The sequence below is a fragment of the Scomber scombrus genome, chromosome 9 (assembly GCF_963691925.1).
Source record: "Scomber scombrus chromosome 9, fScoSco1.1, whole genome shotgun sequence".
Taxonomy (NCBI): domain Eukaryota; kingdom Metazoa; phylum Chordata; class Actinopteri; order Scombriformes; family Scombridae; genus Scomber; species Scomber scombrus.
In genome coordinates this window covers 9,548,399-9,576,104 of record NC_084978.1, presented here as the reverse complement: position 1 = coordinate 9,576,104, position 27,706 = coordinate 9,548,399, and the positions used below count along the sequence as shown (strand labels likewise).

Genomic DNA, 27,706 nt, shown 5'->3' with positions numbered 1-27,706 from the left:
CATAATGTGCCCAGCATGAATAAAGGTGCATTATATATTTTTTCTTTCAAGCAAGATAGCATTAAATTAGATGTTCTGCACGGACAGAACTGATGGGATCTGTATGCTGATTATCTGTGGGACAAACAACACAAGGAGCCCTTGATGTGTTAAGTACGTTTAAACTGATGAAAACAATATTCAGATAGTTCAAATACTTAAACCCCTATTCAGAGTGTTCAGTATATTTTATGTGGAGAGACATAGGAAGTTTTTTTAACTGCTATTTAATAATAGAAACACTTATCATGGAAGTACTGCAACTAGCCTAAAAATTGAAATTGTTAATTAGTTTCCATACTCCAAATAGACAAAAATGACTGAACGACTATTTACAACAGAGCCATTTTCCATTCAAATACATTCATCTAGTAAAATCAAACATTTCTATTATATGATAGTATTATATCATAAGTATTATAACTACTGCTAAAACTTAAGCAATAGTTTAATTACTCAATTTATGATTAGGTTTTATTGCTACAACACACACAGTCAAATCGAGTTCATGGTTATTTGAGGAAATTTACGTTTTAGCTCTAAGATGACAATTTATTTGTTTAACTGGACAACCCAAATTAAAAGTTTCTGTTTAGTATTTCCTCCAAAAATGTAGAATATCCATATATTGCAAAATGTAAAATGACTGGCAGCAGATACTGTTACTCCTGTGCCATGTGATACCTTTAGTCTCCTAAACTTTCCATCTCTCTGCTGTGCTGTGGTTAACACCTTTACACCTGCTCAGACCCCTTTCTATTCTTAAATACGAGTCACTCTCATCCACACTTGGCCACTTAATAACTACAGTGATATAAGCAGCCCCAGATGCCCCCCATAACTGCCAGGCACTAACCTAGTTTAACAGCAATGATGGTTACATCACATCCTCACTATTGGTAAATGTCACATACAGCCAGTGGGCGAGTTGTTCAAATCCAAAACGAGACAGTTGGTGAGGGAAACAGTTGTTTTCAACACTGTTGGTTGGCTGACTCATGACCTTTGTCATATACCATCAGCCCCACTCCTGTCATTCACCGCTAGTTTCATGCTAAACAGAAGGATAAAACTATCTTCTCAGGAGAATGAGCTGTCTGCTCCATTGCTTCATTTAGAGGAGGGGGTCTTCAGATAATGAACAATATAGGCTCCCCATAATGAACTGAGCTCTGAATCCCTGCTTTTTGTTTGATAAAATAATTCAACATGGATTTAGTCAGCCCTCTCCAGCTGTTAGGTTCATCATCATCTCTCTCCACACCAGCGACAGGAATGAGTCAGAGACCGGAGAGCTCTGATGGGAATTATGCCTAATCATGAGCCAGCAAGAGGACATGTCATTTAGGCTCAAAATAAAACTGTATTTGCTGCCTTCTGCAGTGCTGCAGCGCCTCTACCACTGTGACTCCAGGTGTGTCCACACCAGATGGAGCAGTCCAGGTGGAAGAAAGTATGCCTCAGTACTTCCACAAAGCAAGAAGTAAACACTAAAACTAGCAAAACTGTGGATGTAAAGTAAAAGTATGCAGTCGAAATAATAAAGGAGAAAAAGAGCCATGTTCCTTTAACCAACAGAAACAGACAGGGCACTTCTTGTGGTTGCAGAACCGCCATTCTTTGTGCAAGAATGTACCAAATTCAACTGTGTTCAGTGTTCCCCGCTGGTCCAACCGTTGACACATACAGTACACATAGAAGCACTCAATAGTGGCAGAAGGGAAAGTTTCAGATCTGTGGTGGTGGTAAAATCTCTTCGGTTTTTCTTGCTTTTGAATTGCAGTCAACAAAGACAGCCACTGAGAACAGAGCTGAGCTGGTCCCGGGCTCTCAGACTTGAAAAACAGGGTGCTTGGTTGCTCTTTTTCCACCTCATAAATATAAAGATTCCAACAAAATCTGCTTCTATGAATATTTGAGGCAAGACAAACGCAATGTGCCGAATCATGAATAATGTTCAAATCACAACAACTACTCTGTGAGAGTGTATAACATCACATTACAACAACAGATCAATATCAAGCTCCAATCAACCCAACTCATGCCTGCAAAGTCTGCCTGAAACTTTGGTGTAATGATTGATGACCAACTAACCTTTAAGGTCAACGCGGCCTCGATTGCTCGGTTGTATCAATTTGCTCTGTACAAAATCAGGAATATTAGACCCTACCTGTCTGAGCATGCAACACAACTCCTGGTACAGGCTCTTTTAATGTCAACTGCAACCCCTTATTAGCAGGCCTCCCCGAACGCACATTCAAACCTCTGCAGATAATTCACACAGCAATGCGTTTGTTTTTAAACCAGCCCAAAACAGCGCATTACCCTGCTGTTCACATTGGTCCACTGGCTCCCAGTTACTTACCTGAGCTCCCTCATTCAGGTTTACGCTACCTCTCACTCATTACACCCAATGAAAGACACCTGGTACCATTATCACACCAGTCGCTAGCTAGACTCTTCTCTTCTGTAGTTCCCCAGTGGTGGAGTGAGATACCAAACTCCATCTAATCTGCAGAGTCCCTCTCTAAAGATCTTTCGCGAACACCTCTGACCCTGATGGACAAACCAAAAAAAAACAACCTATTATCTGCTTTTATGCACTCTATGAAGACCTGAACTTAGCTTTAAGGCTCTTAGTCACATTGTTCTCTCCTGACTAGATCCTTGCTTGTGTTGTATTAACTCTCCTGTGTACGTTGCTTTGGATAAAAGTGTCTGCTAAATGAAATCGTAGCACTGAAACATTAATCCATACACTGCAGAGCCATTGAGCCACTTAATGTTTGAATTGGGTGCACTAACTTTAAAAGCCACTAACCCATGTGGTATACTAAACTCAACAAATTATGCTAATTAAATTGTTAAAATGATTAATTACTTAACTGGCAAATATTTCTATGACTTCCGCCATCACCACACATGGATGGTATCGCTATCAAGTTCATGCATTCAAGCATTAAAATATAAAACTGCAGGCTGCAACCTGTTTCTCTATGAGAGGGGATGGATTAGGTGGGCAGGTCCAGTTTTGGCTCTAACACCAAATTCAATCTGACAACCTGGAGTCAACAAACCTGAGAAGCTACACACACACACACACACACACACACACACACACACACACACACACACACACACACACACACACACACACACACACACACACACACACACACACACACACACACACACACACACACACACACACACACACACACACACACACAGAGTGTTGACGAGGCCGATGGCAACTTTGCTGGGACCATCTCTTACACGCTAGAGACAAATATTCCCCCCGGGAGTTTGGAGAAACATAAAACATATTCTTCTTATGTTAGGATGAGGAGGGGAGACAGACAGTGAACTCCTCTTGCTACGGTTCACATTAAAGAAAGAACAAATCTTCTTTAGAAAGAAATAACAAGTAATGATTGGTAGAATATTTAATGCTTCTCATGTGGGAAAAGGGGGAATGTAAGAGTGAAGGGGGAGGAAAGAGGTGAGAGATGATAGATAGAAAGATACTTTCATCTGTGCAAAGCAAGCAGTGATATTCACACATACAGGATATTATGGAGGGTGAGCATCAACAGCTCCACCCTTTCCTCTCTTTATCACTCCACACTTACTGTTTTCACCCCGCTTCCTCCTCCTCTTCCTCCTCCTCCTCCTCCTCCTCTTCGGTGTCTCTCCTCCTCCATCCCCTTTACCTCTCCGCTCCTCACTCTCTATCCACTCTCCCTTCCACCTTCCCCTCTGTCTGCGTTTCCCCTCCCTCTTTCTTCTCTGTCTCTTTACCTCCTGATCTTGCTTTCTATCATCTATCCATCACAATTTCTCTCTGTCTCATTCGCACTCCATCACCCCCCCTTCACTCCCCATCCCTGCATTCTATTTTCCATCTCTTGATTTCTCACCATTCACCCCCCCCCCCCCCCCCCCCCCGACACACTCACACACCCCCTGCCCCTCCAAACCCTCTTCTCTCTCTCTCTCTCTCTCTCTCTCTGTAGTCACTGCAGCGTGTCTAATGGTTCAGCTCCTTCTCAGCAGATCCACCAAGCGGAGGCCAGGCGAGCAGCAGCCCCGACTAACGCCTTCCAAGCGCTAGCCTTATCAAGAGTGACAGCCAGCTAGACACAGAGCTATCACTAACACACTAACGCGCGCACACACACACACACACACACACACACACACACACACACACACACACACACACACACACACACACACACACACACACACACACACACACACACACACACACACACACACACACACACACACACACACACACACACACACACACACACACACACAGATTCATACAAAGATACATACAAAGATACAAGCTCATGTATAGACAAATGCACACTCACACTAGCAGTTGCATCCAAAATAAGTACACCGACATACTGTGGTACAGGTTCCAACACAGATACACACAGAGAAAAATAAACAAATAAATAAATAAAAATTGAGCTGCAACCAAGCGTGTAAATGTACAAACAGAAAAAAAAAGATTAATGACACACATGGATGCACTGTTACATTACTGCTCTAAATACGTGGCATCGCTACAAACACACAGTATCCTTCGCTCAAGCTGCAAATGTGCAGATGCAGGGACACACACACACACACACACACACACACACAGCACACACACACACAGCAAATTTGATGTATGGGTACTGACAGTGAGCTGCAGAACAGTGTGGATGCCACTACAGAGGAGAGAACAGATACTGGAAAAACTAGAAATCTAATCTACTGTAGAAGCAGGCGGGTGAAACAGGCATGACACATCTAACCTATAGCTGCTAGGTGTGGAGGAGGAGGAGTGATGAGGGTGGAAGAGAAGAATGAAGTGGAATAGCAAGTAGGAGAGATGAAAGTTTTTAGAGAGGAAAAGTGAAGGGAAGGATGTAGGAAAAGGTGTGTAGTGAAAAGGAAAAAGCAGATCAGGGAGAAAATGGGTGGAGGATGAGACGTGAGTAATGGAAAGGAGTTATTCATATCACAGAAAGGTGTTGAGAATTAACTGAGAGCTGAAAATCCTCAATAAAATGTGACTGTAACTGTACAAGGTCTCCAGATTAGAGAAAGGGGTTTAAATCTTTGGTCAAGCTGGGTAGATCATGGCCAGCAGAGAGAAATCCATTTAAAAGCACTTAAAAATCCAATATTACTGGTAATTTAGGGTTCTCATTTATGTGACATGGTCTTGAATTTTTTACAACATAATTACATCATTTCCCATGGTGTGCTTATGTGTGTATGTATGTAGTTGTTAAAAAATGATGGGGATCACTGTATCTTACAAACCTGTGATGTATAAACCTAAGAACACATTTTTCACATCGGTCTTAAAACAATAGTCATATACTCAAATTAAAACAGGTTTTTCTTGCTGTAATCATTCCTCCTGTTCATACTGACCATTAGAAGATCCCTTCATAACGCACTTACAATGTAAGTGATGGGGGACAAAATACAGTCCTTGTTCTCTGAAAAAATGTATTTAAAAGTTTATCTGAAGCTAATATTAACTACTACTACTCATCCAAATGAGGCAAATCAAGTAGATATCTTTCAACATTACAGTCTTTTTAGAGCACAACCCAAAGTCCCTCTTTTAGTTACTATACTTCTACTGCAGCTCAATAGGGAAACACTGTCCGAGGAAACATAAACAAATATGCTAGAAAATCTGTAAATGTGGCAAATATCACAGACTGCCTAGATAGCGTACTACATTCAGATTGTTATTAAAGTCCCAGTGGTTTAAGTTATTATTTCTAAACACATTTAACAGCTTATTTTGATGATGTTCATAAAAAGGATTGAACAGTCCACCTCGGACTCAGATGATACCATAAAGCCTGCTTTACCTCAATTTACTGTATACAGACAAGAAACTGCTACATAAAACTTCTAAAATCTGCAACATATGGTCATTTTTCACATCAGAGTAAGGTTTTATAAATGATCATTTGTTTGTTTTTTGATTATTCATCACCCCAAAATTACAGCAGCAAACAGCTTCTTTATATATTAATTATATTGCACCAACATTCAGCAACCACATAAATTCATCATTTAAGAGTCAAAGAGATACAAACTCGAGGCTAATTTCTTCATCATCAATGAACTATAATCCTCCAGTCACACATACTGTACACACATGAAACAAAAATAAACACTCATATATTTATACATTTATACAGACACACATGAGCAAGCCTCCACAAGTACAAGCAAACACAGAGTCATTTCCCCCCTGTTTGGCTTGGCACAGTTATCTCTTAGCACAGTGCAGAGCCAAGCTGTACGTCCAGCAGCTACTATCACATAAACCACCACATTCACACACACACACACACACACACACACACACAAATCACACACAGGAAGCACTCAATACGGGGCCTAAAATACATCACAAACCTTGCATCACCTTCCTCTCTGCGTGTCCACTGTTCCACTTTGTTCCAAGGCTGGGTGGAGGTGTAGGGGGTGTGGGGGTGGGGCATGCAGCAGATAATGTACCAATTGTACGCGACTACAGATTGCGACAGCCAATCAGCACAGCCTGGCACTGGACAGCGGCCAATGGCAATATGTTCACTCCAGCTGGGAGGTGGGTGCTCTCACTAACACAGGAAAAGGAGATATGGAAGGAGTGTAAACAGGGATTGTAACCTGTGTTTTTAATAATTGAAGAGATTAGAAAATTATACAATATCTGTCCAAATGTCTATGTAATGATATCTTCTCTTATTAGGTGTCTCATTTCAATATTAGTGGGATAAAATATTGTGTTTTTACACTTTATTAAACACATATGGGTACGCTTGAACTAAACTCAAGATTAGGTTGTTAATGGGGAATCTTCTTCTTCATCATCCTCTCTAACTTCAGTTTATTTTCCACTCAAATTTTCTTTTGTTTTTTTGTTAAATCTTTCAAATATCTAAGAAGTTTTGTTGCTTTTCGTATTCTCATATGTAACATTCAGTAATGAGGTTCTTTGTGTCACAAATTAGCCATCCTCTTTCTTTCTGGACTCGCAGACGCAGACTGCAGGCTGGGCCTACACACAATGCCGTGACTTTGTGGAGGTTCAACATTAAAACCAGACTGAGGCTGCTTCCACAAGGCCACGGGGGCTATAGAGGCTTTTTATGCAGCAGCAGGGGTATGAGACAATATTATGCCATGTGTCTGATCAGGGTGAACTGAAGTTTGCAGCTTGTCTCGACTAAGTGTTGCCTGTCTGCCTATATTTGTGCAAATACTGTAAATAAAGTATTTTTTCAAATCTAAAATATTTCTTGATATCTTGTTTAAAAATTCAGCTCTTGTCAGACAATGTGAGGGTTTTATTGACTGCAGTGTCATGTGGTTTGTATTATGTACATGTTTGAATGTTAGTAATTTATCATGTGCACAATACTAGGGCTGCAAATGATTATTTTCATTATTAATTTATTGTGATTTTGAAAAAACAAAACTTCTTAGATATTTGAAAGATTTAACAAAAAAATCTAAAAATCAGAGTGGAAAATAAACTGAAGTAAGAGGGGATGATGAAGAAGAAGATTCCCCATTTACAACCTAATCTTGAGTTTAGTTCAAGCGTACCCACATGTGTTTAATAAAGTGTAAAAACACAATATTTATCCCACTTATATTGAAATGAGACACCTAAGAAGAGAAAATATCATTACATAGACATTTGGACGGATATTGTATAATGTATGATTGATTATTAATCTGATTGCTTTTTCCAATTAATCAGTATCTTTAAAATGGCAGAAAATAAGTTGTAATCACATCGTCCCAGAGCCTGATGGGACATCTTCAAATTGCTTCTTTTGTTGGACCAATAGTCCAAACCTTAAAAAAACTATCACTTTACAATGATACAAAACAGAGAAAAGCAGGAAATCCTCAATTTGGAGAAACTGGAAACTACATTTTTACTTGATAATGATTTGGATATTGATTATCAAAATAGTGTATTAATTTTCTGTATATCAACAAATCCAGCTATTAATTATCTGTCTGTTATTGGCAGCCAAAATCACAGTAATTCTGTAGATTCAGACAGATTCATCAGACATTTTGTATTAATATATTAGGAATCTGATCTTGTTAGATAAGTTAGTTAACTCACCTCTGCTTGAAGTGATGATCAAATACAGCAACCCTGAGGAATACAAGAATACAAAGCTGACTGATGAATATGTTTATCTATCCTTGATTTAATTACAGAAACATTTTATAGTGAATTTTGATGCTCTCAAAGTTAATGCAGAATTGCCAAATATATTTTGGATTATGAATTAGCAAGATTTGAAGAAAAATGGCATGACACTCTAGTAGATTTACAATAAATAAACAATAATGACATAAGGAAAAGAAAAAAAATAAGTTAGAAAAGAATTTAACTTTTTTTTTTACACAAATGTAATTAAATGAAATGGTGGTTAAATGGTAGGTAATGTAATATGACTGAAGTGGTGATAATTCTTACATCACAGAGTAGGTGAAAGGGTATAAAAGCTGTTCAGATAGTTTAAGGAGCAGTGGGCAGCTGGATTGTCTCTCATCATGCATCTATAATTGCTTGACAACTGGTCAAGCTCCATCTGCTCATGAAAAGCATGTGATTAGATTGAGAGCTATAAATGGATCTTGTGGTGAGATTGTTTTAGACTGTATGTAAATAACATGCTGTATCTCACCTTGAATCAATACATACTCACAAGTCAACCCTAACCCTAATTGTACATAAGAAGAGAGTTTCATTTGCAGATTTAACAGCAGCCAAAAAGAAATGATTGTCATGAAATGGAAGCTTCGACACAAACTTTGCATATTTCAATGGAAACTGTCATTTTATGAAGTATTGTCATCTGAAACTTTTTTCTACCCCGACACAAGGAGCTAAAATAGGATCTATTCAAGCATGGATGCAGGCCGCTCAAGAGCTCAAACTGCTCCTTTAATCTTTCTTGGATAAACAGATTTGGAGGGCAAAGGAGGGGAGGAGGGTGCAGCTTACTTAATATGCTGTTCTTCCATCGTGGTGACTGGACTGTGGATTTTAAGATCCTGTACACTCTGCAACTGTTGACATATGCCTTTTATAGTATATTTAAATATGTTTGTACAAATACATGATATCATAAGCTTGTCAGCTACAGTCTATGTTTTCTTTTCTTGTTTGTTTTCATTTTGTTTTTCTTTCTCTCTTTGCAGCCAAGGGGTATGAGGGGGTGGGAAGGCACAGGCTGCTTCTGTTTGTGGAGTTGTTTTGGTTTTGTAATAACCCTAGACGGAGATATTTATACATCTTGACTGAGTTCACTTAAAGTTTTTCCATTATTTAAAAGTAGAACCCGACTGATATTGGTCACTCGATATTATCGGCCCATATTGACCTATCACAGATATGTCGGTATTGGTGAATATGTTGTCTGATATGTACCGATATATTTTTCATATTTTTTTAAGTTATATAAGCAGCATTTTATGTATACTTGATCATTTTTCTTAATTCAAGTTTAATATATGCATGTTTTATTTTATTCATAACTAGTGAAGTTTACTGTTTCAGTGCAGTTTTTGATTACTTTTCAAATTTTTTCTAATACATGTTTTCAACTGTTAGGGTAAGTGTACTCATTAAGTCCACCAAAATCTAAGTTTGGGTGTTTTTCATGGATACTGACATGATTTCTAAGGGAGATAATTTCTTATAAAGCAAGATGTACCTCTCATTTGAAAATGTATTCATTAGTTCATGTAGATTTTGGAAAATAAAATAGATATTCTATGAAAAAAGTCAAAAGTCTGGCATGGGCTTAATTGGTACTGTGACACCATTTAAGCCCATGTGTGCTACAAATAAGCCCACGTCAACAAACTACCAGCAGAACTCAAATCAGCCCCAACTGTGAACATTTTTAAATCCAGGTTAAAAACACTTCTCTCGTCCTGTGCTTATGATTGAGCTCTTTTAAAGCACTTTAAATGTTAATCTTTCATTTGCACTGCATGTCCTTTTAATGATTTTAAAGCAAATCATTATTTCATGCTGCAAACTTAAATTTGATGCTCTATTTTAGTCTAGTTTTTATTTTATTTTTTTCTCTTTCTATTTTTCTGTATTTTGTTTTTAATTTTATGTTTAAATGTTTCCAATTTTTACTATTATTGGGTTTTATTTTTGTTTCTCAAATTGTATGTTTTAATATTCTTTTGTTTAAATCTTACTCTTAAATGTTGTTTTTATGCAGGGGCGATTCTAGGATCAGACCTTTAGGGGGGCTCAGCTCTTAATGAGAATTTGACATACAATGCCCTGCAAGTGTTAAAACCGCCTGCTAAATAATTCATTTCACTGAGTGTAGTAGAGTGGTCTACTATAATGTATAATAACAATGGCTCAGAATAAACAATAACAGATTTCTACAGAGAGGACCCTAAGATAGTTAATAAACCCTGAGGGGAAGATTATATATTAACAGAACTATCCAAAGTACATTAAACCTGCTAAAATAATACCATTTGAACCTGCAGCATAAGTGTTTGTCCCATCTCTAATAGACAGGCTCGCAAAATAATTAAAGTTGTATAAAATAATTTTTAGAAGAAAAAAAAAACAATAATAATTTACTTAGTTTTAGGGGTGTTTTGATCAAATTTAGGGGTGCTTGAGCACCTCTAAAAAGGGTCTAAAATCGACCCGTTTTTATGTAAAGCACATTGAGTTGCCCCTGGGAATGAAATGCGCTATATAAATGAAGCTGCCTTGCCTTGTGCTCTGTACTTTCACCAAACTACATCAGAGGGGGTGAAAAGGGAATAAAAAAGAGTATTTTCAGCTTTTTTAACCCAATTTAAAGCAGAAAAGCATCTTTTATAAAGCCCCCCCAAACACACACACACACAGTTTAGTGCTGGCACCGTGTCACCAGATGGCGGTAATGAGCACCGAGGTTTAATCTCAGCTGACAGAGAAAAGAGGGAAAAAAACACAAACAACAACCACAAGAGAAAAAAAAAGCCCCAAAACCAAGATGGCGGTGCAAGAGACAGCATCTCAACTGTCCATGGCTCTCAAAGTGCAAGAATATCCCACCCTGAAGGTAAAGACGAGTTACAACCTGAATGTGTTGATCCTCTGCAGAGTCCGGCTTCACTTCAGAGCCCCGCGATGCGTTTGGTGTTATCTGTAAAATGGGAATTATTAGTTTATTACAAGCAGCGAGCATGACAGGGAGGCTAACGTTTAGCTTAGCCAGGTAGCTCCGCGTCCGTCAAAAAAACTACTTAGTCACAGTAAACACCGTGTAGTTGGTTAAATAGCTTATATTAAAGTCTTGTTGATTAAATACATGTTTACGCTTGTATTTTTATCGCTATTTTTGCTGATGTTAAGGTGGTTGAAGGCCACAGATGGAGCTAGCTTACAACTTAAACTGTTGTTTTTTTTTTGACACGATGCTCATTTCTCCTTAGTTACATCATGCCATTTAAACGCTACACACCGAGCTCTTTTGAGCATTTATTTAACATTTATAAACTAAAAGAGATTAAATTAACGATTTATACACATAGATTAATGCTAATTTTACCGTGTGACACCAGTTAAAAGATGATATATATATATATATAGAAAGGTTGTAATACTGACAGGACGTGAAACAAACATGGTTGCTCATCCCTTTAAACAACCAGGTCATCCCCTTAAATTAAAGGGGAAAAAATGAAGGGAGAGAAAAAGAGAAAAGACATGCAGACGTCGCTAAAAGATGGATATATCCTACCAGACACGTTAACGTCGAGCATGCTAAATTGGAGAGAGGAGGAGTAGAGAGGAAGAGGAGGAGGAGGGGAGTGAGGGTGAAATCGTCCGGTGTTAGTGCTCTGTTGCCTGGCTGTCAGGCAGAGGCAGTAGAAGGGGTAGTAAAAGCCCCTCCGAGGCAGCGCAGTGTCATCAGATTGCCTCTGTGCACTTTCAAAATGGCCAGCGAGAGAAATAACAGCCTGCTGCTGCCACCGCCGCACACACACACTGCTCCTCCATTGCACACACTGCGACACTAAAAAAAACACACACACACACATACATCTAGAGAGAGGGAGACAGACGAGCTGAAACAAGTCCGGGGCTACTGCTTTCCTTTCCTTTTCCTTTCCTGTCTGTGTGCCTCAGAGAGAGCAAGAAAGCGTCGTGAGTAGCAAATGTATTGACAGCTTTGTTTAAATCTTTTGTGTGTTGCTAAACTAATGGTGTCATGATGGATGCGATGTTAAAAAAAAAAAAAAAAGAGGGGAAAAAAGGCTCGCTGTTTGTGTCTTGTCTTTTGCTTTGGATGCTGCAGTAAGGAGGATGATGATGATGGTGGTGGTGATGATGGTGGTAGTAGGTGATGTGTATGTGGGCACCATTTTAAGACAGGAGTGATGGTTTTTAATTGGCATCACAAATGGGAGTGGGATGGCTGTGTTGTGGATCACGTTTCGAGCTACATTGAAAAGGAGTAGGGGGGGTAGAGGGGTTAGGGGGGGGGGGGTTATAATCCTGCCAAATTATGTTGCCTGTGACATGGACACTGGACAAGCTGCTAATCTGCATTGCTAACACTTAACATGTGTGAGCTGGAGATTATGTCCTTGAGGACGTTTTTTTTTTTGTGGACATTATTCATAGTCAGTGTAAGGTTAACCTCATGCATTAGTAAAGAGGATGGTAGCTGTGCTATTATATTTACCACATGTTCATTTATATGTGATACAAGAATAAGGCCAACATGATCCCTTTTTGGTCTGTGGTTGATTATACATTAACCTAACTATTTAAACACCACATATTGTAAAGATAATGTATAGCCTATAAGTCAAAATTATCATTCAGACTTATTAAAATGACTTCAGCCATGTAATGTGTGTATATAGTTTATTTTTTATAATCAGTAATGTGTACACTTGGTTTGGGCCTGTATCTATCCAACGTTTGTCTCTTCACACTGAACCACCTGCCATCAAATGATCAAATTTAGAAAGACAGCCTCTCGTGCACAGTGTCAGTAATGGCTGTCTGACATGTGTTCGTCATGACTCAGTTACATGTCCGCTGCTGCCAAGTAAATCATGTTCATAGGAGAAATGGTCACATCATATATACAGTGTAAGTTACATTTAAAAAAGGAGGTATTATTTCTATTATCATATAGATGTACACTTAGTGATGTAAATAAAATATTCTATGTTATGTCACTGTATATGTAATTTTATATAAGAGTAGCAATATATCATTAGAAAGATGCTCCTACATACTCCTATGTCAAGGTTCAAAAGACCCTAGAAAGTTTTAAATCATTGCTTAAGGCTCACCTCTTTGCATTGGCTTTTAATCCTAGTTCAGCTACACATCCTGACTCTTATTGTGTAATTATATTTTGCATTTATCAAGTGTGTTTTTATAGTTTATCTTAATCATAATTGTTCTTTTATTTTTTTTTATCTTGTCTTATTCCTGTACAGCAATGTGGTCAACTGAGGTTGTTTTTAAATGTGCTATATGAATAAACTTTGACTTGACTCAATTAGGTCCTGTTGGCTTAGTGGTTTAAGATACAGTACTGTGCAAAAGTCTTAGGCCACCACCATCATACAGACAGAAAATACAGGAAATATGTACATAAAATTTAACATGAATTATTAAACATTATTATTAATTACGGTTCCACTTCCATTAAGGTTTAAGAGGAGATCACACTAAATACTTGCCACTTTAACCCATAGAAGCTGTTTTCTTTACTTTTTTTCTTTTTTCCTGTTTTTCCTGTGTTTTATTCTAACTAAGAGTCTGAGAAATAATTATATATGGTCGTTATAGCATTGCTAAAACAACAAATCTAATGATAGCCTAAGACTTTTGCACAGTACTGGCTTAGTAGTTTAAGATATACCAGACAACCACTGTTCAGTACTGCTTAGGGACCTTTGTTACATGTTATACTCCTTTTTCTCTCCCTGTGTTCACTGTCTGCATTTCCTGTTAAAACTGTCACATTCAGGCAAAAGAAAGACCATTTATATACAGAATCTTATGAGAAAGAAAATGTTATGGAAATCAATTTTGAAAAATGTTCGAAACCTGGATAAAATCCAGATTTTAACATCTGTTTCTTGCTAATCCAGTGAATTAATTACTTGGGGGAAATCAAGGTACTTCATCACATTGATGTAAAGTCCTGTCAGTTTAATATCATCGTAAAGCAGTCCTGCTCGAGGATTTGAAACATTTCCTGCCCTGGCCTAATACGAGCAGACATATCAAAGGAATAGCTGCTTCAGTAGAAAGAGTAAAATCTCTTCCTGTTGACATAACCTCTGTGCTCTCAAAGCTCAACTCAGCACAGGAAATTGAGAGTATCTTTAATAAATGAATTAGGCTTTCTTTGCATCTTGCTGTAATCATCACCGTCTATCTGTGTGTGGATACTGAAGACTTCATTTCAATGACCGACAAGTACTGTGTTGAGTTGTGGCCAAGTCTGTCACTAAGAAAAAGAAGGGGGAAAAAATCAATATTTGTTGGTCAAACATTGACTGTTCGTTTGTGTCAACCTCTGATCTCCATGTCACCATCAGGGAGAAAAAACACTGGAGACTGATGTATTCATACGTAATGGCAAAGCCTTTTCTATATTTACCCTCTCATGTAGTGAATATGCCCCATTTCTGCCAACAGGACATTAATGAATATTTACTAATGCGTTCCAAACTGCTTTGTGGTACACATTAAATATCTGAATCGCGGGTGTCTCGTTCTGGGTTTCATGTTGGGAAAAGTTCGAGATGGATCCCCTCTCATGTTTCTTAGCACACTTGTATAACTTTTTGTCTTCAGTCTTAGTGATGTGTGAAATTAACTTGGCTCCAACTTAAAATAAGTTCCTCTGAATGGATCAAAGCCTTGCAATATCTCAAAGAATGACCCACAACAGACGTATTAATCTCATTTACCGGTGTCATCTTGTTAATGTTTTAATAAAAGAGGGGAAATCACTGCAAATACTGACGATAGACTGCAAACATTTATATAACACTTATATTTTTAAAGCTCTCTGTGATGAGGATGTGGTTTAAAAATGCTGTTTTGTCGCTTTTTTCAAATAGTTTCATATTCAAAGTATCTTTATACGAATATTTAAGCTCTGAAACTGCAGCTGTAGTGTTTTGTCAGCTGTGTCTGTGGCTGAGGTTTCTGAATCGCTTGTGTTAGATTACTTTTTAAGGTAATTCAGACAAAAATACACATAAATCATTGAATTTATAGTGAATGTTACATCCAAATTTGACCAGATTTTTTATTTTCACTACTTCACTAGAGCCAAATACACCAGATGTGTTTCAGGACAGTTGAAAAACAAAACTCTTTTTAGATTTGAAAGCCAGTTTTAAGATGAATAATTGGAGGAAAAGGGAAATAAATTAGAGGTATCACTAGTAATAGATTGTAATTGTAAATCTCCAAAACAGGAATTGGGTACAATTAAAATGATCACGTTGAATATTAACTTTCATACTGTACTGAACAGATTTCAAGATGCACCACATTAACTTCCAAATTACATACACAAACTATACATCATGCTGTTTGAGATTAAATGTAGCAATAAGTGAATAATGTGTAGGCTGCAGTAGCAAAGAAGAAGAAGGGAAAACAGCAGGAAACGGTTGTCTGCTTTTCATGTTTTAATTTGTTTTGTACTGAGTAATTATTGAACTCGAGTTGCCGAATTCAGCTGGCTGCAGAAATGTTATAAAAATTAGGTTATTATACAGTTCACAGGGCACCGTGAAGCAGTGTTTATCTTGATCTCATTCTAACTATTTGTGACGTATTGAAAACACACATGAACCACAGGGGGGAAAAGTTCAAGACTGCTCTTTCCTGTTTATGTCTGTCTGGTTGTATTAAAGTCTCTTTTTTTTCTTTTTACAGTCAACTCAAATCTACACTATATTGCACACCCCCATACATACAATACCACCTTTCTCCTCAAGTCTTAACACATTTTACATACATACAAACGACATTCATTTGAATACAGATAAGTGTACTTAAGGTCTCTTAACAAGAAAGATTATTGAGGCAAACTATGTGTGACAGCTGTTTGTATGTATTTTCGTTTTTTTTAGCAGGTCCTTCTGCAAAATATGAACCTCAATTCTCAGCCAGGTTTTTAGATTATTTTCTCATGCATTCATGGAGCCACTTTTTTAACCCTTACATACTGTTCCTATTCTGACTCATAATTAGTCTCTACACCAATTCAGATGCATAAATTCCCCCATCAGTCATCAATGAATGTTGGATTAATGTTGTGGGGAAAAAGACATTCACAATCACTATTTTATGGTTCAGTACAACATTTTAGAGAATATGAGAAATATAACATGTTTGAATGCTGATTTTTGAACTTGTTTAATAAATGCAGGTCAAATTTGTACATTCGCAAGTACGAAAATGTGTATCAGCTGCACGAAAATTGAAAAAATTATGCATTTTATATACATTTTTGTATACTGTGTGGGTCACATTAGGAAAAGTCTGGCTAAAAGAAATGTTTGAAGGTGTTTTTACAGCTTTCAAATGTAAAGAAATGGGTCAGATCTGACCTTGAACTGTATGTAAGTGTCATGTCATAATTTTGCAATTTGACTCTGACATAGAGCAACGAGACAACATTTCTGACTAACTTTAATATTGCTCAGATCATCATTTGTTATATGGATCCGATGTGTGTGTGTCAGGCTAAAAGCAAAAAGGCAAAGTGTATCACAGAAATTATTATATATGTAGAGAGAGAGAGGGAGTCATGAAAGCAAACAATCCATCGCTCCTTGAATCAATGAAAATTCAACAGCAGGCGCTTTGTTTGTTTGTTATCGTGTTTCTTTCCTGGGGAGCCTCTTCCCCCGCACCCATCCGCTGAGAGGCCTTTCATACATTTTGTATCCACTGGAAATAGCGGACTAAACACCTTCTTACAATTCCTTATCTGCACTTGAGCCTTGGCCTTTCTAAACAGTTATTCTCTCAGAGACTTGATGCTGAGTACACGCTACACTATTTTAGGCCAGATTTTTGTCTAGGTGACAGTTTTTAGAGATCGCTGACAAAAGCCCCGGATTAGAGGCACTTCAGTGTTGGCTCCGCGCTCCCAAATCAGCGCTTTTCAGTATTTGTAACCTTGTCATACTTGCTGAACCACACAATGAGCAGGCAGCTACCTACATATTAATTGTGTGAATATTATATAGTTGGAGACGTGGTGTGCAAACGACCACAAATTTAAGATGAAAGTTGTGCAGTGTGAACAGTACAGCAATCTGACAACTTGAGCACACAAATTCAAACTTGATTTTACGTGTCTTATGTGTAATTTTCCCTCAAGAAGACCTTGTGAAACTGTTCGTCACTAATAAATCTGATACACCACGGTTCATTTCTTTTGCAGGTGCCCTACGAGACTCTGAACAAACGTTTCAGGGCAGCTCAGAAGAACATCGACAGGGAGACGAGTCACGTGACGATGGTGGTTGCAGAGCTGGAGAAGACGCTTAGCAGCTTCCCGGTGGTCGACTCGGTGGTGTCACTGCTGGACGGAGTGGTGGAAAAACTCAGCGCCCTGAAGAGAAAGGTGAGGGATAATGACCACACACATGCGGTCATTCATTAGCCAGTGTTTCTGTCTAAGCTGGCTAAGGCCTGGTCTCTAGATAAGGCTTGAGCTGTCTTCAATAACTCCATCTCTACACTGATTTGGATTAAAAATCTAAAAGTTTTATGTCTGCAGGTAAATTATTCTTTCAAAGTTCCCAGTTAAATTTCTTTTTTACATTTCTCTTTTAGTTCAGTTACGGTTGCCAAACAGGAAAATGGTGCGTTACCTCCACCTTCTGTCAGTAGTGTCACTGGATAGATCCTAGCAGAGAAAAACTCAGTTTAGCTGCTTCTGACTCTACGTGTGGTTGCTTACTTTGTGTTCCAAGTTCATCACACGATAGAAGTTTTGTCATTGTCAAATTATTTCAGTTTTCAGAGGACTACCCTCATATAAAATATTCATTACAGAGGCAACAGAAAGTTGGTTTAAAAGTGCAGTGTGTAGAATTGGACCTGAAAGAAAGGGAATATAAATATGAAATTAATCTGAAAATAAGAATCACCTTGTTTTTGTTACCTTAGAATTAACTCTTTACATCTGTGTAGGGATCAGAGAATCTTCCACAGAGCCTGCCATTTTGCACCGCCATGTTTCTACAGTAGCCCAGAACAGACAAACCAAACTTTGGCTCTAGAGAGGGCCTTTCACATTCATTTTCTCCTAGTTTTGTGGCCAGGGAGGGGAGCTGTATTCAATTTATTGCAATCTGCAACATCATTGCTTGATGCCACTAAACCCTAGTATACTGGTCCATTTCTGGCAACTGCAGCTATGTCACTTATGTTTGTAGAAGGTTTTGCAGAAATTATGTCTCTGCTCTGTTTCTCCTTTTGATACTACACATTACTACAGGCCATTTTTTTCATAGATACCAACTTTGGAGGTCAATGTTAAAATCTGGACTTGACTGGATGGACATCAAACAGAATTTTTAAAAATCATGTTATTTGTAATTTTAAATCTATCCTCATTAGTCAGCACAAGGCCTTATCTTTAGCAGTAAGATAAGGCAAGCCCCGGTGTTGTCCTTGGTGTTTGGATACACCACAAGCAGTATCACATTTACAAGCAGGATCTCCCTTCTGCTAGAGAAAACTGTTAAAAGCCACATTACTCCCCTCTTTTGACTAAAGCACCTTATTGTGTTTCTTTATAACGGTATAATTGTGGCCTTGTGGATGTTGTTTGGCAGCGGTGGAATGCAGCCCGGCTGGTTCTTGTATGAAACCGACAAAATGACTGAAAACAAGTAATCAAAACATACTTGTTATTTTCTAACCGTGGTGCCAACATATTATGTGGTAGGTGTGTGAATCTCTAGGCCCTGCGCTCGTTGTCGAGTTCTGCCCTTTTCTCTACGTCAACATCACGTTTATTGACTAACATTTTGGGAAGTTGATTTTTGACTTTCGTGAATTGATGCAGAATTGTCCACGTCCACACTACATGCATCTTCCCCCCACCCCTATTATCTGATAGTTTTTACTTCATGAGTTCATAGTTTTTACACTGCATGAACAGTGCCGACAACTAGAACACATTAGTTATTGCACTGATTTGCCTGAGGGGCAGGGGTATTTCCAAAACATGTTAATCTCTTCTGCCAAATCTTGTCCGACTGGTGTAGAGTGAAGTGGTCCAAAAGTCAAGATTGAAATCTGACAGCGAGAGACAGAGTTTAGTTCAAGGCCTAAAAAGGAGAGAATAAACCAGAGGAGGTTCATCTAATATGGAAGAGGCAGGAAACAGTACACCGAGGAATGCATTTGTACACTGCAAGATGTTTCTAATAAAAAACAAAAGTTTTACTACTATTTACTTTCTGCTTTGTCGCTTCAAAATACATTTGGGATATACATATAACGGGTATCGATTGGAGCACATTTTTGAATGTGTGTGTGATCCTTTGCCTTTCCGGTTATGACATCCAGCTTACCTCCATCATGTAATACTTCATTCACAGAACAGGATGCAGCTGTTTAGTCTGGCCTGACCTCAACAATGCTCAAAGTCTGAAAAGTCTTGTAGTCCAACTTCAGAGGGCAGCGAAGTTATCGGTTTTCAGTCATCGCTGTTATTACAAAAGGTTTATAAAAAGTAAATATGAAACCAGCTCTATTACATTATCTGATTCTTTTTTTAGGTACTTTCCTCACCATAAATTCTGTTTAACAGAAAAACTTGAGCTCTTTCTGTTAGGAAATGTGTCTTTTAGGAATAATTGATATCTCTGTTTTACAAGATGCATATTTAACCTTTTAGTAAACATCTTGTGTGTGTGTGTGTGTGTGTGTGTGGTGTGTGTGTGTGTGTGTGTGTGTGTGTGTGTGTGTGTGTGTGTGTGTGTGTGTGTGTGTGTGTGTGTGTGTGTGTGTGTGTGTGTGTGTGTGTGTGTGTGTGTGTGTGTGTGTGTGTCAGGCTGCCGAGTCCATCCAAGCAGAAGATGAGAGTGCCAAGCTGTGTAAGCGTCGTATCGAGCACTTGAAAGAGCACAGCAGCGACCAGCCAGCCTCGGTCAACCTGTGGAAGAAGAAACGCATGGACCGCATGATGGTGGAGCATCTGCTGCGCTGTGGCTACTACAACACAGCTGTTAAACTGGCCAGACAGAGCGGTATAGAGGTAAGTGTTTGTGTGTCTTTTTGCTCTGTGTCGTCACATGTTCTTGGAGTTCATAGAAAACAAATGCAAACATACAAAGAAACAAAACCAAATGACACAGTGAAGAAACAGTCACTGATCTTCTCTTTTAGAGAACATATAAGACAGATAGTGTTAATTTAAATGTGACATGTTGACAACTTCTCAGCCTTCCCTGCATCTTTTTATTTGGGGTTTTGGGGGTCGGGGTTGCCCTTGTTGTCTATTAACATATCCACACTTGTGTTTTTAGGACCTGGTGAACATTGAGATGTTCCTCACAGCTAAAGAGGTAGAGGAGTCTCTGGAGAGGCAGGAGACGGCCACTTGTTTAGCCTGGTGCCATGACAATAAATCCCGCCTGCGCAAGATGAAGGTAGTTAATTTATGAAAATGTTAGCCTCATGAATACAAAAGGTTTAAAAGGAGTGAAAATTCCTTACGTCAGGCCCATGAAGAAAAAAAAAAATCTTAGTTAATTTCATCGGCAAGCTTATGAAAGTCAAGCATGTCAAGCAGAAGTATTCTAAAAGGACAAATGCTTATTAGGATGTCGCATATTTCTGCTCCCACAACAAAAATCAGCAATGTATCGCTGTTTGTGCTCAAAAACAGACCTTTTTAAGATTTAATTACTCCTCCTGGGTGGTTTGCCTTGCTGGCATCGACAGCAAGTTAAAATGTTAATCCCTAAGATTATCCTATTAAACCAGAAAGTACTCAGCAGAGTGTAGACCTCCACCAAAGCATAATAATCTTCCCTCTTAGCTGTGACTTTGAGAGTCAACCTTGTACTCTGTGAATAGCAGAATATTTATGATGTTATTCAAAGACCGGTGTTATAGTAACACAAGGGGAATTTCTTTTTTTTACTTCCTGTTGAGAACATTTGTTAAATGAGCATCAATGTTGTGACCAATTAGGAAAACAACAGCTATCTGCAGGTAAATCTTCATTGCAGACTGTACTTTTTAAAGCTCTGTCAGCCACAGTGGTAGGATATGTTTGTTTCTATATCCAGTTGGTTTACAACATAATGCACCTTTTAATCCACCAGTTGTACAAAAAAGGATGTTTGTTTCCTTTGCAGAGTTGTCTTGAATTCAGTCTGAGAATCCAGGAGTTCATCGAGCTCATCAGACAAAACAAACGAATGGATGCAGTCAGGTAGAACCACAACACGAACACTGTTTCGCCTTAAACCCTCATATTAACTTTAATGTTTTTCATATTTTAGCTATTATTGGAGACAATAAACCATTAAATCAGTCCATAGCCCACTGATGTTGTGATTTTCTGTCTCTTTGTGTATGTCAGACATGCAAGGAAACACTTCAGCCAAGCAGAGGGCGGTCAGCTGGATGAGGTTCGGCAGGTGATGGGCATGCTGGCCTTCCCATCAGATACACACATCTCCCCATACAAGGTAACACCTATGTTTTTGACTAGTGTAAATATGTACATGTATACATTTATTTTTTAGGTCAGACCACTTTTTCACACACATACAACCATACAACACAGTGGTATACTCATCTGGGTTTCTGCCATTTTTAATGTAATTCACACAAAACGTCAAACAGAGAACCCTTTTTCTTCTCTCTGCTCACACATCTTATAGTCTGTGCTTAACATGATTAATAACATGGTGTTGCAGACTGTGGGCAACTGAAAGAGATAGATAATTGTCAACTCAACTTTTTGTTTCTGTGTTAAGAATACACCACTGTAATGATTTTTTTTTTAGTGTGGTATATTACAGATCTAGCAGACAATGTGCTATAGCCACAGACCAGCCACTAGAGGGCCCCCATTGTCTGTATTAAAAAAGAAGAACTCCCTTTGCTGCTGTGCTACGTTAGATTTGTCCTCCAGTAGCTTGTGTTACTATTTGTTCTTGGTTGTAATTATTAGTTCATATCAGATGTCCTCTGAGAAGGAGTTACAACATGGCACCACGTCAACAAGATGGACCAAGCCAAACTTGTGCAACAATATATTTGCCAGCTTCTTGTGCCAGACTGACAGAAGCAGAGCTGAGAGTTTTTGTGCCCGGCCAACATGTTTGGAAGGCTGCACATTTATAGCCAAAATTATTTCTCTAACTATTGAAAACATGATCATTTATCTACCTTTTGTTTGGAGAAAAATGTAAACTGCCATCACCTTTAGATGACATCAGAGTGAAACCAAAGTTGACAAACACTCAGCCTCATCTGTGTTTAGGAAGCAGAGAGCCGTTAATCACAGTTTTCTATAAATAAGTGCCTGTGATTGTGTAGTGTTGTGGGGAAAAATGGGGGGAAAAAGTCAACCAGGTCAGTGAATTTTTCAGGCTCTTCACAACAAGTAACTTCACAATCAAAGGAACACATTGAAACTGGCACAGTTCAATGCAATGAAAGGTTTACTGTATAATAGACTGAATACATGTAAACTGAGTTGATCAATGGAGCAACTGAAACCTAATCTGAAGGCCCTATCCTATATACCCATCCGTTCCCTTCCTGCTTAGTCATTCTTGATAATTGGGTTGTATTCATATCCCTTTATCTCATGTTTGGGGTACTTTTCATCACATTAAGTGTTGCCATCAACCTAATAATGTTTCCCATTCCTCATCGTCATGGGAGTGGACAACAAGCGCCTGACTGTATCACTTAGTTTCACACAGCATGATTTCCTGAGGCCCAAAAAGGGAATACTCAACCTTGACTGTTTGTCCACTTAGAGAGATTAAAAGACTAGACTAATATTGGAATAAAGATTTTACAAATAATATGAAATAACTGGTTTATTTCCATAGTGAATGATTATATAACTTGATCAATACTACACTAGTAATGTCTGAACAAATCAAATATATTTCCCACAGTAACAGGTTAACCTGTGAACAGGCGGATGCACCTCAGCAGATATTTTAAACACAAAGCCTCGATATCACATTTAATTCATTGTGGCAGCCAAACTTCTGATCGTGATTGTAACTTGATTAATTGTGCAGTTTGTGCTTGGTATAAATGTGACGGCTTAGGACATTAGAGCAGTTGAGCAAAAGTTGAGTTTGCCATTAAAGGTAGAAAGTAATGTGATTCTCTCCGTATGCGATTAACTACTTTTGTTTTTGTACATTATGTGCTGAAGAGTTGACTTGAGTCCAAGTTTGGTCTAGAGTTATTCTGGTTGGACTGGTCTTACTGGTTGTTTGACACACACATTTCCTGGGACTGAATCCAAATCATTTTAAAGACAAGTTGCCCAACACTTCCCCAGTATACTGTCTTTATTAACAAAACTGTCTCATCTACATTGCCTTTATCATGAGGTTATATCCACTTCCTTGATGTCTCTGAAATCATACACTACCCTATGGTCAACAGCCTCGAATGGACAACATATGATACATTAGTAATGTGTGTGCTACAAAGTCAAATGATGCAACACTATGTGACGGGGCTGGTGCGTGTTGCAGTTTATACCGCCCCAGTGAAGGCAGTGTAGTCAAACAATGTTTGGGTAATAAACAGTTTGAGAAGGAATGAAAATAAGAGTCATGTGAAAGACTGCTGTGCACTAGCTGTAGGTGGATTTTTAGAATTCGAAATGACCACGCCTGCTGTTTGCCTCAAGATAATTGTTGGTGTAAAACTCTCTTTTCTGTCTCAGTCAAAAAACACATGTATGGAGTGCTGATTGGGTGCAGAAGGGTATCCCTCTGGTGCTCTTTAGTTTGGGGATCCTACTAGTTTAGAGTAGTTGAAAAGAACTCAGGCACTCAAAAGGGTAATTCAGGGCAGGTACTGACCCTGATGAAGGCTGTAATGTCTGAAAGGCGTAGGTATTTTTTAAACTAATTAGCCATGAAGTGTTAAAAGCTGTAAGTATTACCCTCTTCTTGAGTGCCTCAGATCTTTTCAACATCTCTCTTCCTGTCTCTTGTTCTCTATCTGTTACATCAGGACCTTTTGGATCCAGCCCGCTGGAAGATGCTGATCCAGCAGTTCCGATACGACAACTACAGACTGCATCAACTGGGGAACAACTCTGTCTTCACTATCACTTTACAGGCTGGTCTGTCTGCCATCAAGACACCGTATCCTACCATACTCTGTTTGACGATAATGAGCTGCTTCTGCCCTGATGCGTCCAACTCCTCAGTTATACCTTCTCAGTGTGCAAATATTATGTTTTTAGAAGCAGAGTAGGGATTTCATGTGATATTTTTCCTTATTAACATGGTGAAAGGAGAAGGGGAAAAAAGTCTAAATAGGTCAACTTTATTTCTAGACCAACACGTTTGGGCTTGTGGCTGTCATTGGGCCACAATGTTTATATTCATTTATTTACATGGCATATAAAGCTAAATGACTAAAATAAACAGTTCAGTGGTATCTGTATTAAAGAATGTGACTACAGTTAGTCTAGGTCTATCAGAATGGGGTTTTTCAGACATTATAACTGTCTCTGCTCTTTACTGTCTAACATAAAAATGCTACCTAATAAACTTGAAAGCCTGAAGGTTTGTGGATTATGATTCCACTCATTCTTATGATTAAAGACCCATAATAACATCACATTTTACTTCACTGAAAGACACTTGTTTGTCCTTAACCTCCATGCTGTTTCCAGTCAGTGCTACAAGGAGGATGGTACCTCTAAGAACCCAGACTGCCCGGTGTGCAGTAAATCCCTAAACAAGCTGGCCCAGCCGCTACCCATGGCCCACTGCGCCAACTCCAGACTAGTCTGTAAGATCTCTGGGGAGGTCATGAATGAAAACAACCCACCAATGATGCTGCCTAATGGATATGTGTACGGCTACAATGTGAGTATGCCACAAGATAAACTGCAGCTAAAACTATGTCTCTTATGTTAAATCACTTTAAAATGGAAGCCAGAAACGCTTATGTCCAACCCAGTTTTTCTTTTTTCTTTTTTCTTTTTAATGTCTCTTTCAGTCCCTTCTGTCTATTCGCCAAGATGACAAAGTGGTATGCCCCAGAACCAAAGAAGTCTTCAACTTCTCTCAGGCTGAGAAGGTCTACATCATGTGATCACCCAGATGATCTGAGTGTAAACATGATCGAATATGGCCCGTCGTCCATCAGCGGTGACCTGGCCTACTCAAGGGAGCCACCTGTGGAGCTGTGGTCCAGTGCCCTTCCTCCCCCAACAAACACACTTGAAATGCCCTACAACCCCCTCCAACCTTTTCCTTCCCAATACATAATCAGCTCTAGTTCGCCAATTCCCTTACTCCACCCATTTTCATCACTCAGAAACTGGGCTCTTCTCTTTTCAGACTCTGTTTTAGATGTGGCTAGAAAACAAGAAGTTGTTTGATTGGATCCATTCAAGCACATGGACTATCGGCATTGTCATTATCTTACAGGCCTTCACTTTGAAGATTGTAGACTAGAAACAAAAAAGGACTGATGGGGTGAAAAAACTTCTAGGTAGATGTTTGATTTTACTACAACAAATAAAAAACTTGTTGAGGTTACATTGACTTTTTCCTTTCACTAGTGGTGTTCCTTTGTTAATAAAACAATGTGGCAGGACTGTGTTAACTTGGTATCGCTCTATTAACCACAATAACACGTGAGGTTTGGGCCTTTTTGAAAACAAACATGGCTTCCGGGTCATGTGGTAGCATCTCATTGTGTGATGCATGCTGTTGACATCCTTTGTCTTCTAGCTGTGTTTTTTGGTGGGTTGTTGGGGGGTGGGTTGTTGGGGGGTGGGGCAGGGGGGGTAAATGTTAAAGGCCTACCTTAAACTGCCCACCATTTTGCATTTCTTCCCCCCATGACTGTGAAGCTGGAGCTTGATTTGGCCTGCTATTGGCTCCTTTTGAAATGTAAATATTAGATAGGAATTATTCATCATGTATACATTCGGGTGTTTTGGGGACAAGTAATGACAATGAAGATTAACCTTAGAAGAAGACTGCTGTGTGAACTGAACACGTCTTTTGTTGGGTGTTGTAAACCTGGAAAAAGCCCGCAGTAACCTGGTTATCAGTATGACTTCTCATTTCTGAAGAAGCTTTTAGTTTTCCTCATGAACTTGGTAATATTAATTACAATGTACTAACTACCATAGCGAGATTTACGCAATACTCAAATATGACAACCATCTCTGATGATGCTTTTTCTTAATGAACAAACTGTCTTCCTTGGTTGTGTGTGAAGTTGGCATTTTCAGTTCCATTCAATCAATCTGTCCTTTTTTCCCAGCTAAAAGAATTAGCTCATTCTATTCAACTTTGGATATTTATTCTGTTTGTAAAATAAACTCTGGGTGATTTTAGTTAATTCAACATTGCCCAAATATTTTTAATTTCATAGCTATTTTTCCAACGATGAACGGTACAATAAAGAGAAGGATTGTGCAGATCTTTTCAGTCTGAAGATTCGGCTTATTTTAAGTTGCCTGCAGCACCAACACTACAAGGTTTTGTATTATAAAAGTACACTAATTGCTTCAATACTTCATGTAGTTTCACATACAACAGGCCTTTGCTAAATGTATTAAGATGCAGGGTCAAAACCCTTGTGGAACATCCTGCATGTTCTTGCAAACTCTAAGGGAAAAAACTTGACTCATTCTCATATTCATGACGTGGATAAACAGAGCATAAGGTTTGACTTCACTGTCAACAAAGGCACAAATAACCCTCAAATTGTACAAATTCAACCCTAAACACCCACACAGAGCAATCCAGAAATGCAGTTTTGTGTTCAACACGATCAGTCTTGTGGTCAATCATTTCTTCCATCTGTTTTTTTTTAGTGACAAGCCAAAAGTTGCCTCATTTGTGTCCATTCATGAGTTTGGAAGTGTATCTGTAAGACGCAGACTGTCATGTATGTTTGTGTTGATAGAATAGATGAAAGGATTGTTTCATGAGCAATATGCCTCATAAAGATTTAGTGAACTTTGATTTCAGCGTTTTTTTATTTGCTTTGTCTGCTCTGCTCTGTGGGGCCTAAATCGTCATCATTACCATAGGCGGGGAGAGGTCGTCGATTACTCTGTTAATGTGGAAATTAAACCGAGTGTTGTGTCTTTCACCTGAAACTGTTCTGAAGAGGTCAGTACTCTGCACAGTCGGTTTTTGGTCTAGTCGTGAAAAGCATGCATACAGATGGTAATGTAGGAGTAAATTGAATTTAATGGTAATAAATGTGCAACCTAAAAAACCTAAAGTAACACTGCAAATCCGATTGACACTATGAATCATTTTGTGTTCCTTT

General features: G+C 38.6%; 1 protein-coding gene and 1 long non-coding RNA gene across 2 annotated transcripts; one reads left to right on the top strand and one right to left on the bottom strand.

Annotated features, from left to right (window-relative positions):
* Nucleotides 1-6,671: 6,671 nt before the first annotated feature.
* On the bottom strand, nt 6,672-11,775 carry LOC133985927 (uncharacterized). The gene is made up of 3 exons (XR_009925487.1): nt 11,226-11,775; nt 8,228-8,260; nt 6,672-6,701 (listed from the first exon to the last, which is right to left on the bottom strand). It is a non-coding gene; the product is annotated as an uncharacterized LOC133985927 (long non-coding RNA).
* On the top strand, nt 11,136-26,848 carry maea (macrophage erythroblast attacher, E3 ubiquitin ligase). The gene is made up of 9 exons (XM_062425669.1): nt 11,136-11,207; nt 17,598-17,780; nt 20,226-20,429; nt 20,701-20,823; nt 21,538-21,614; nt 21,765-21,873; nt 24,407-24,540; nt 25,077-25,272; nt 25,406-26,848. The coding sequence occupies exons 1-9, from the start codon at nt 11,139-11,141 to the stop codon at nt 25,499-25,501; spliced, it is 1,191 nt and encodes a 396-aa protein (XP_062281653.1). The 5' UTR covers nt 11,136-11,138; the 3' UTR covers nt 25,502-26,848.
* The last annotated feature ends 858 nt before the right edge of the window (nt 26,849-27,706 follow it).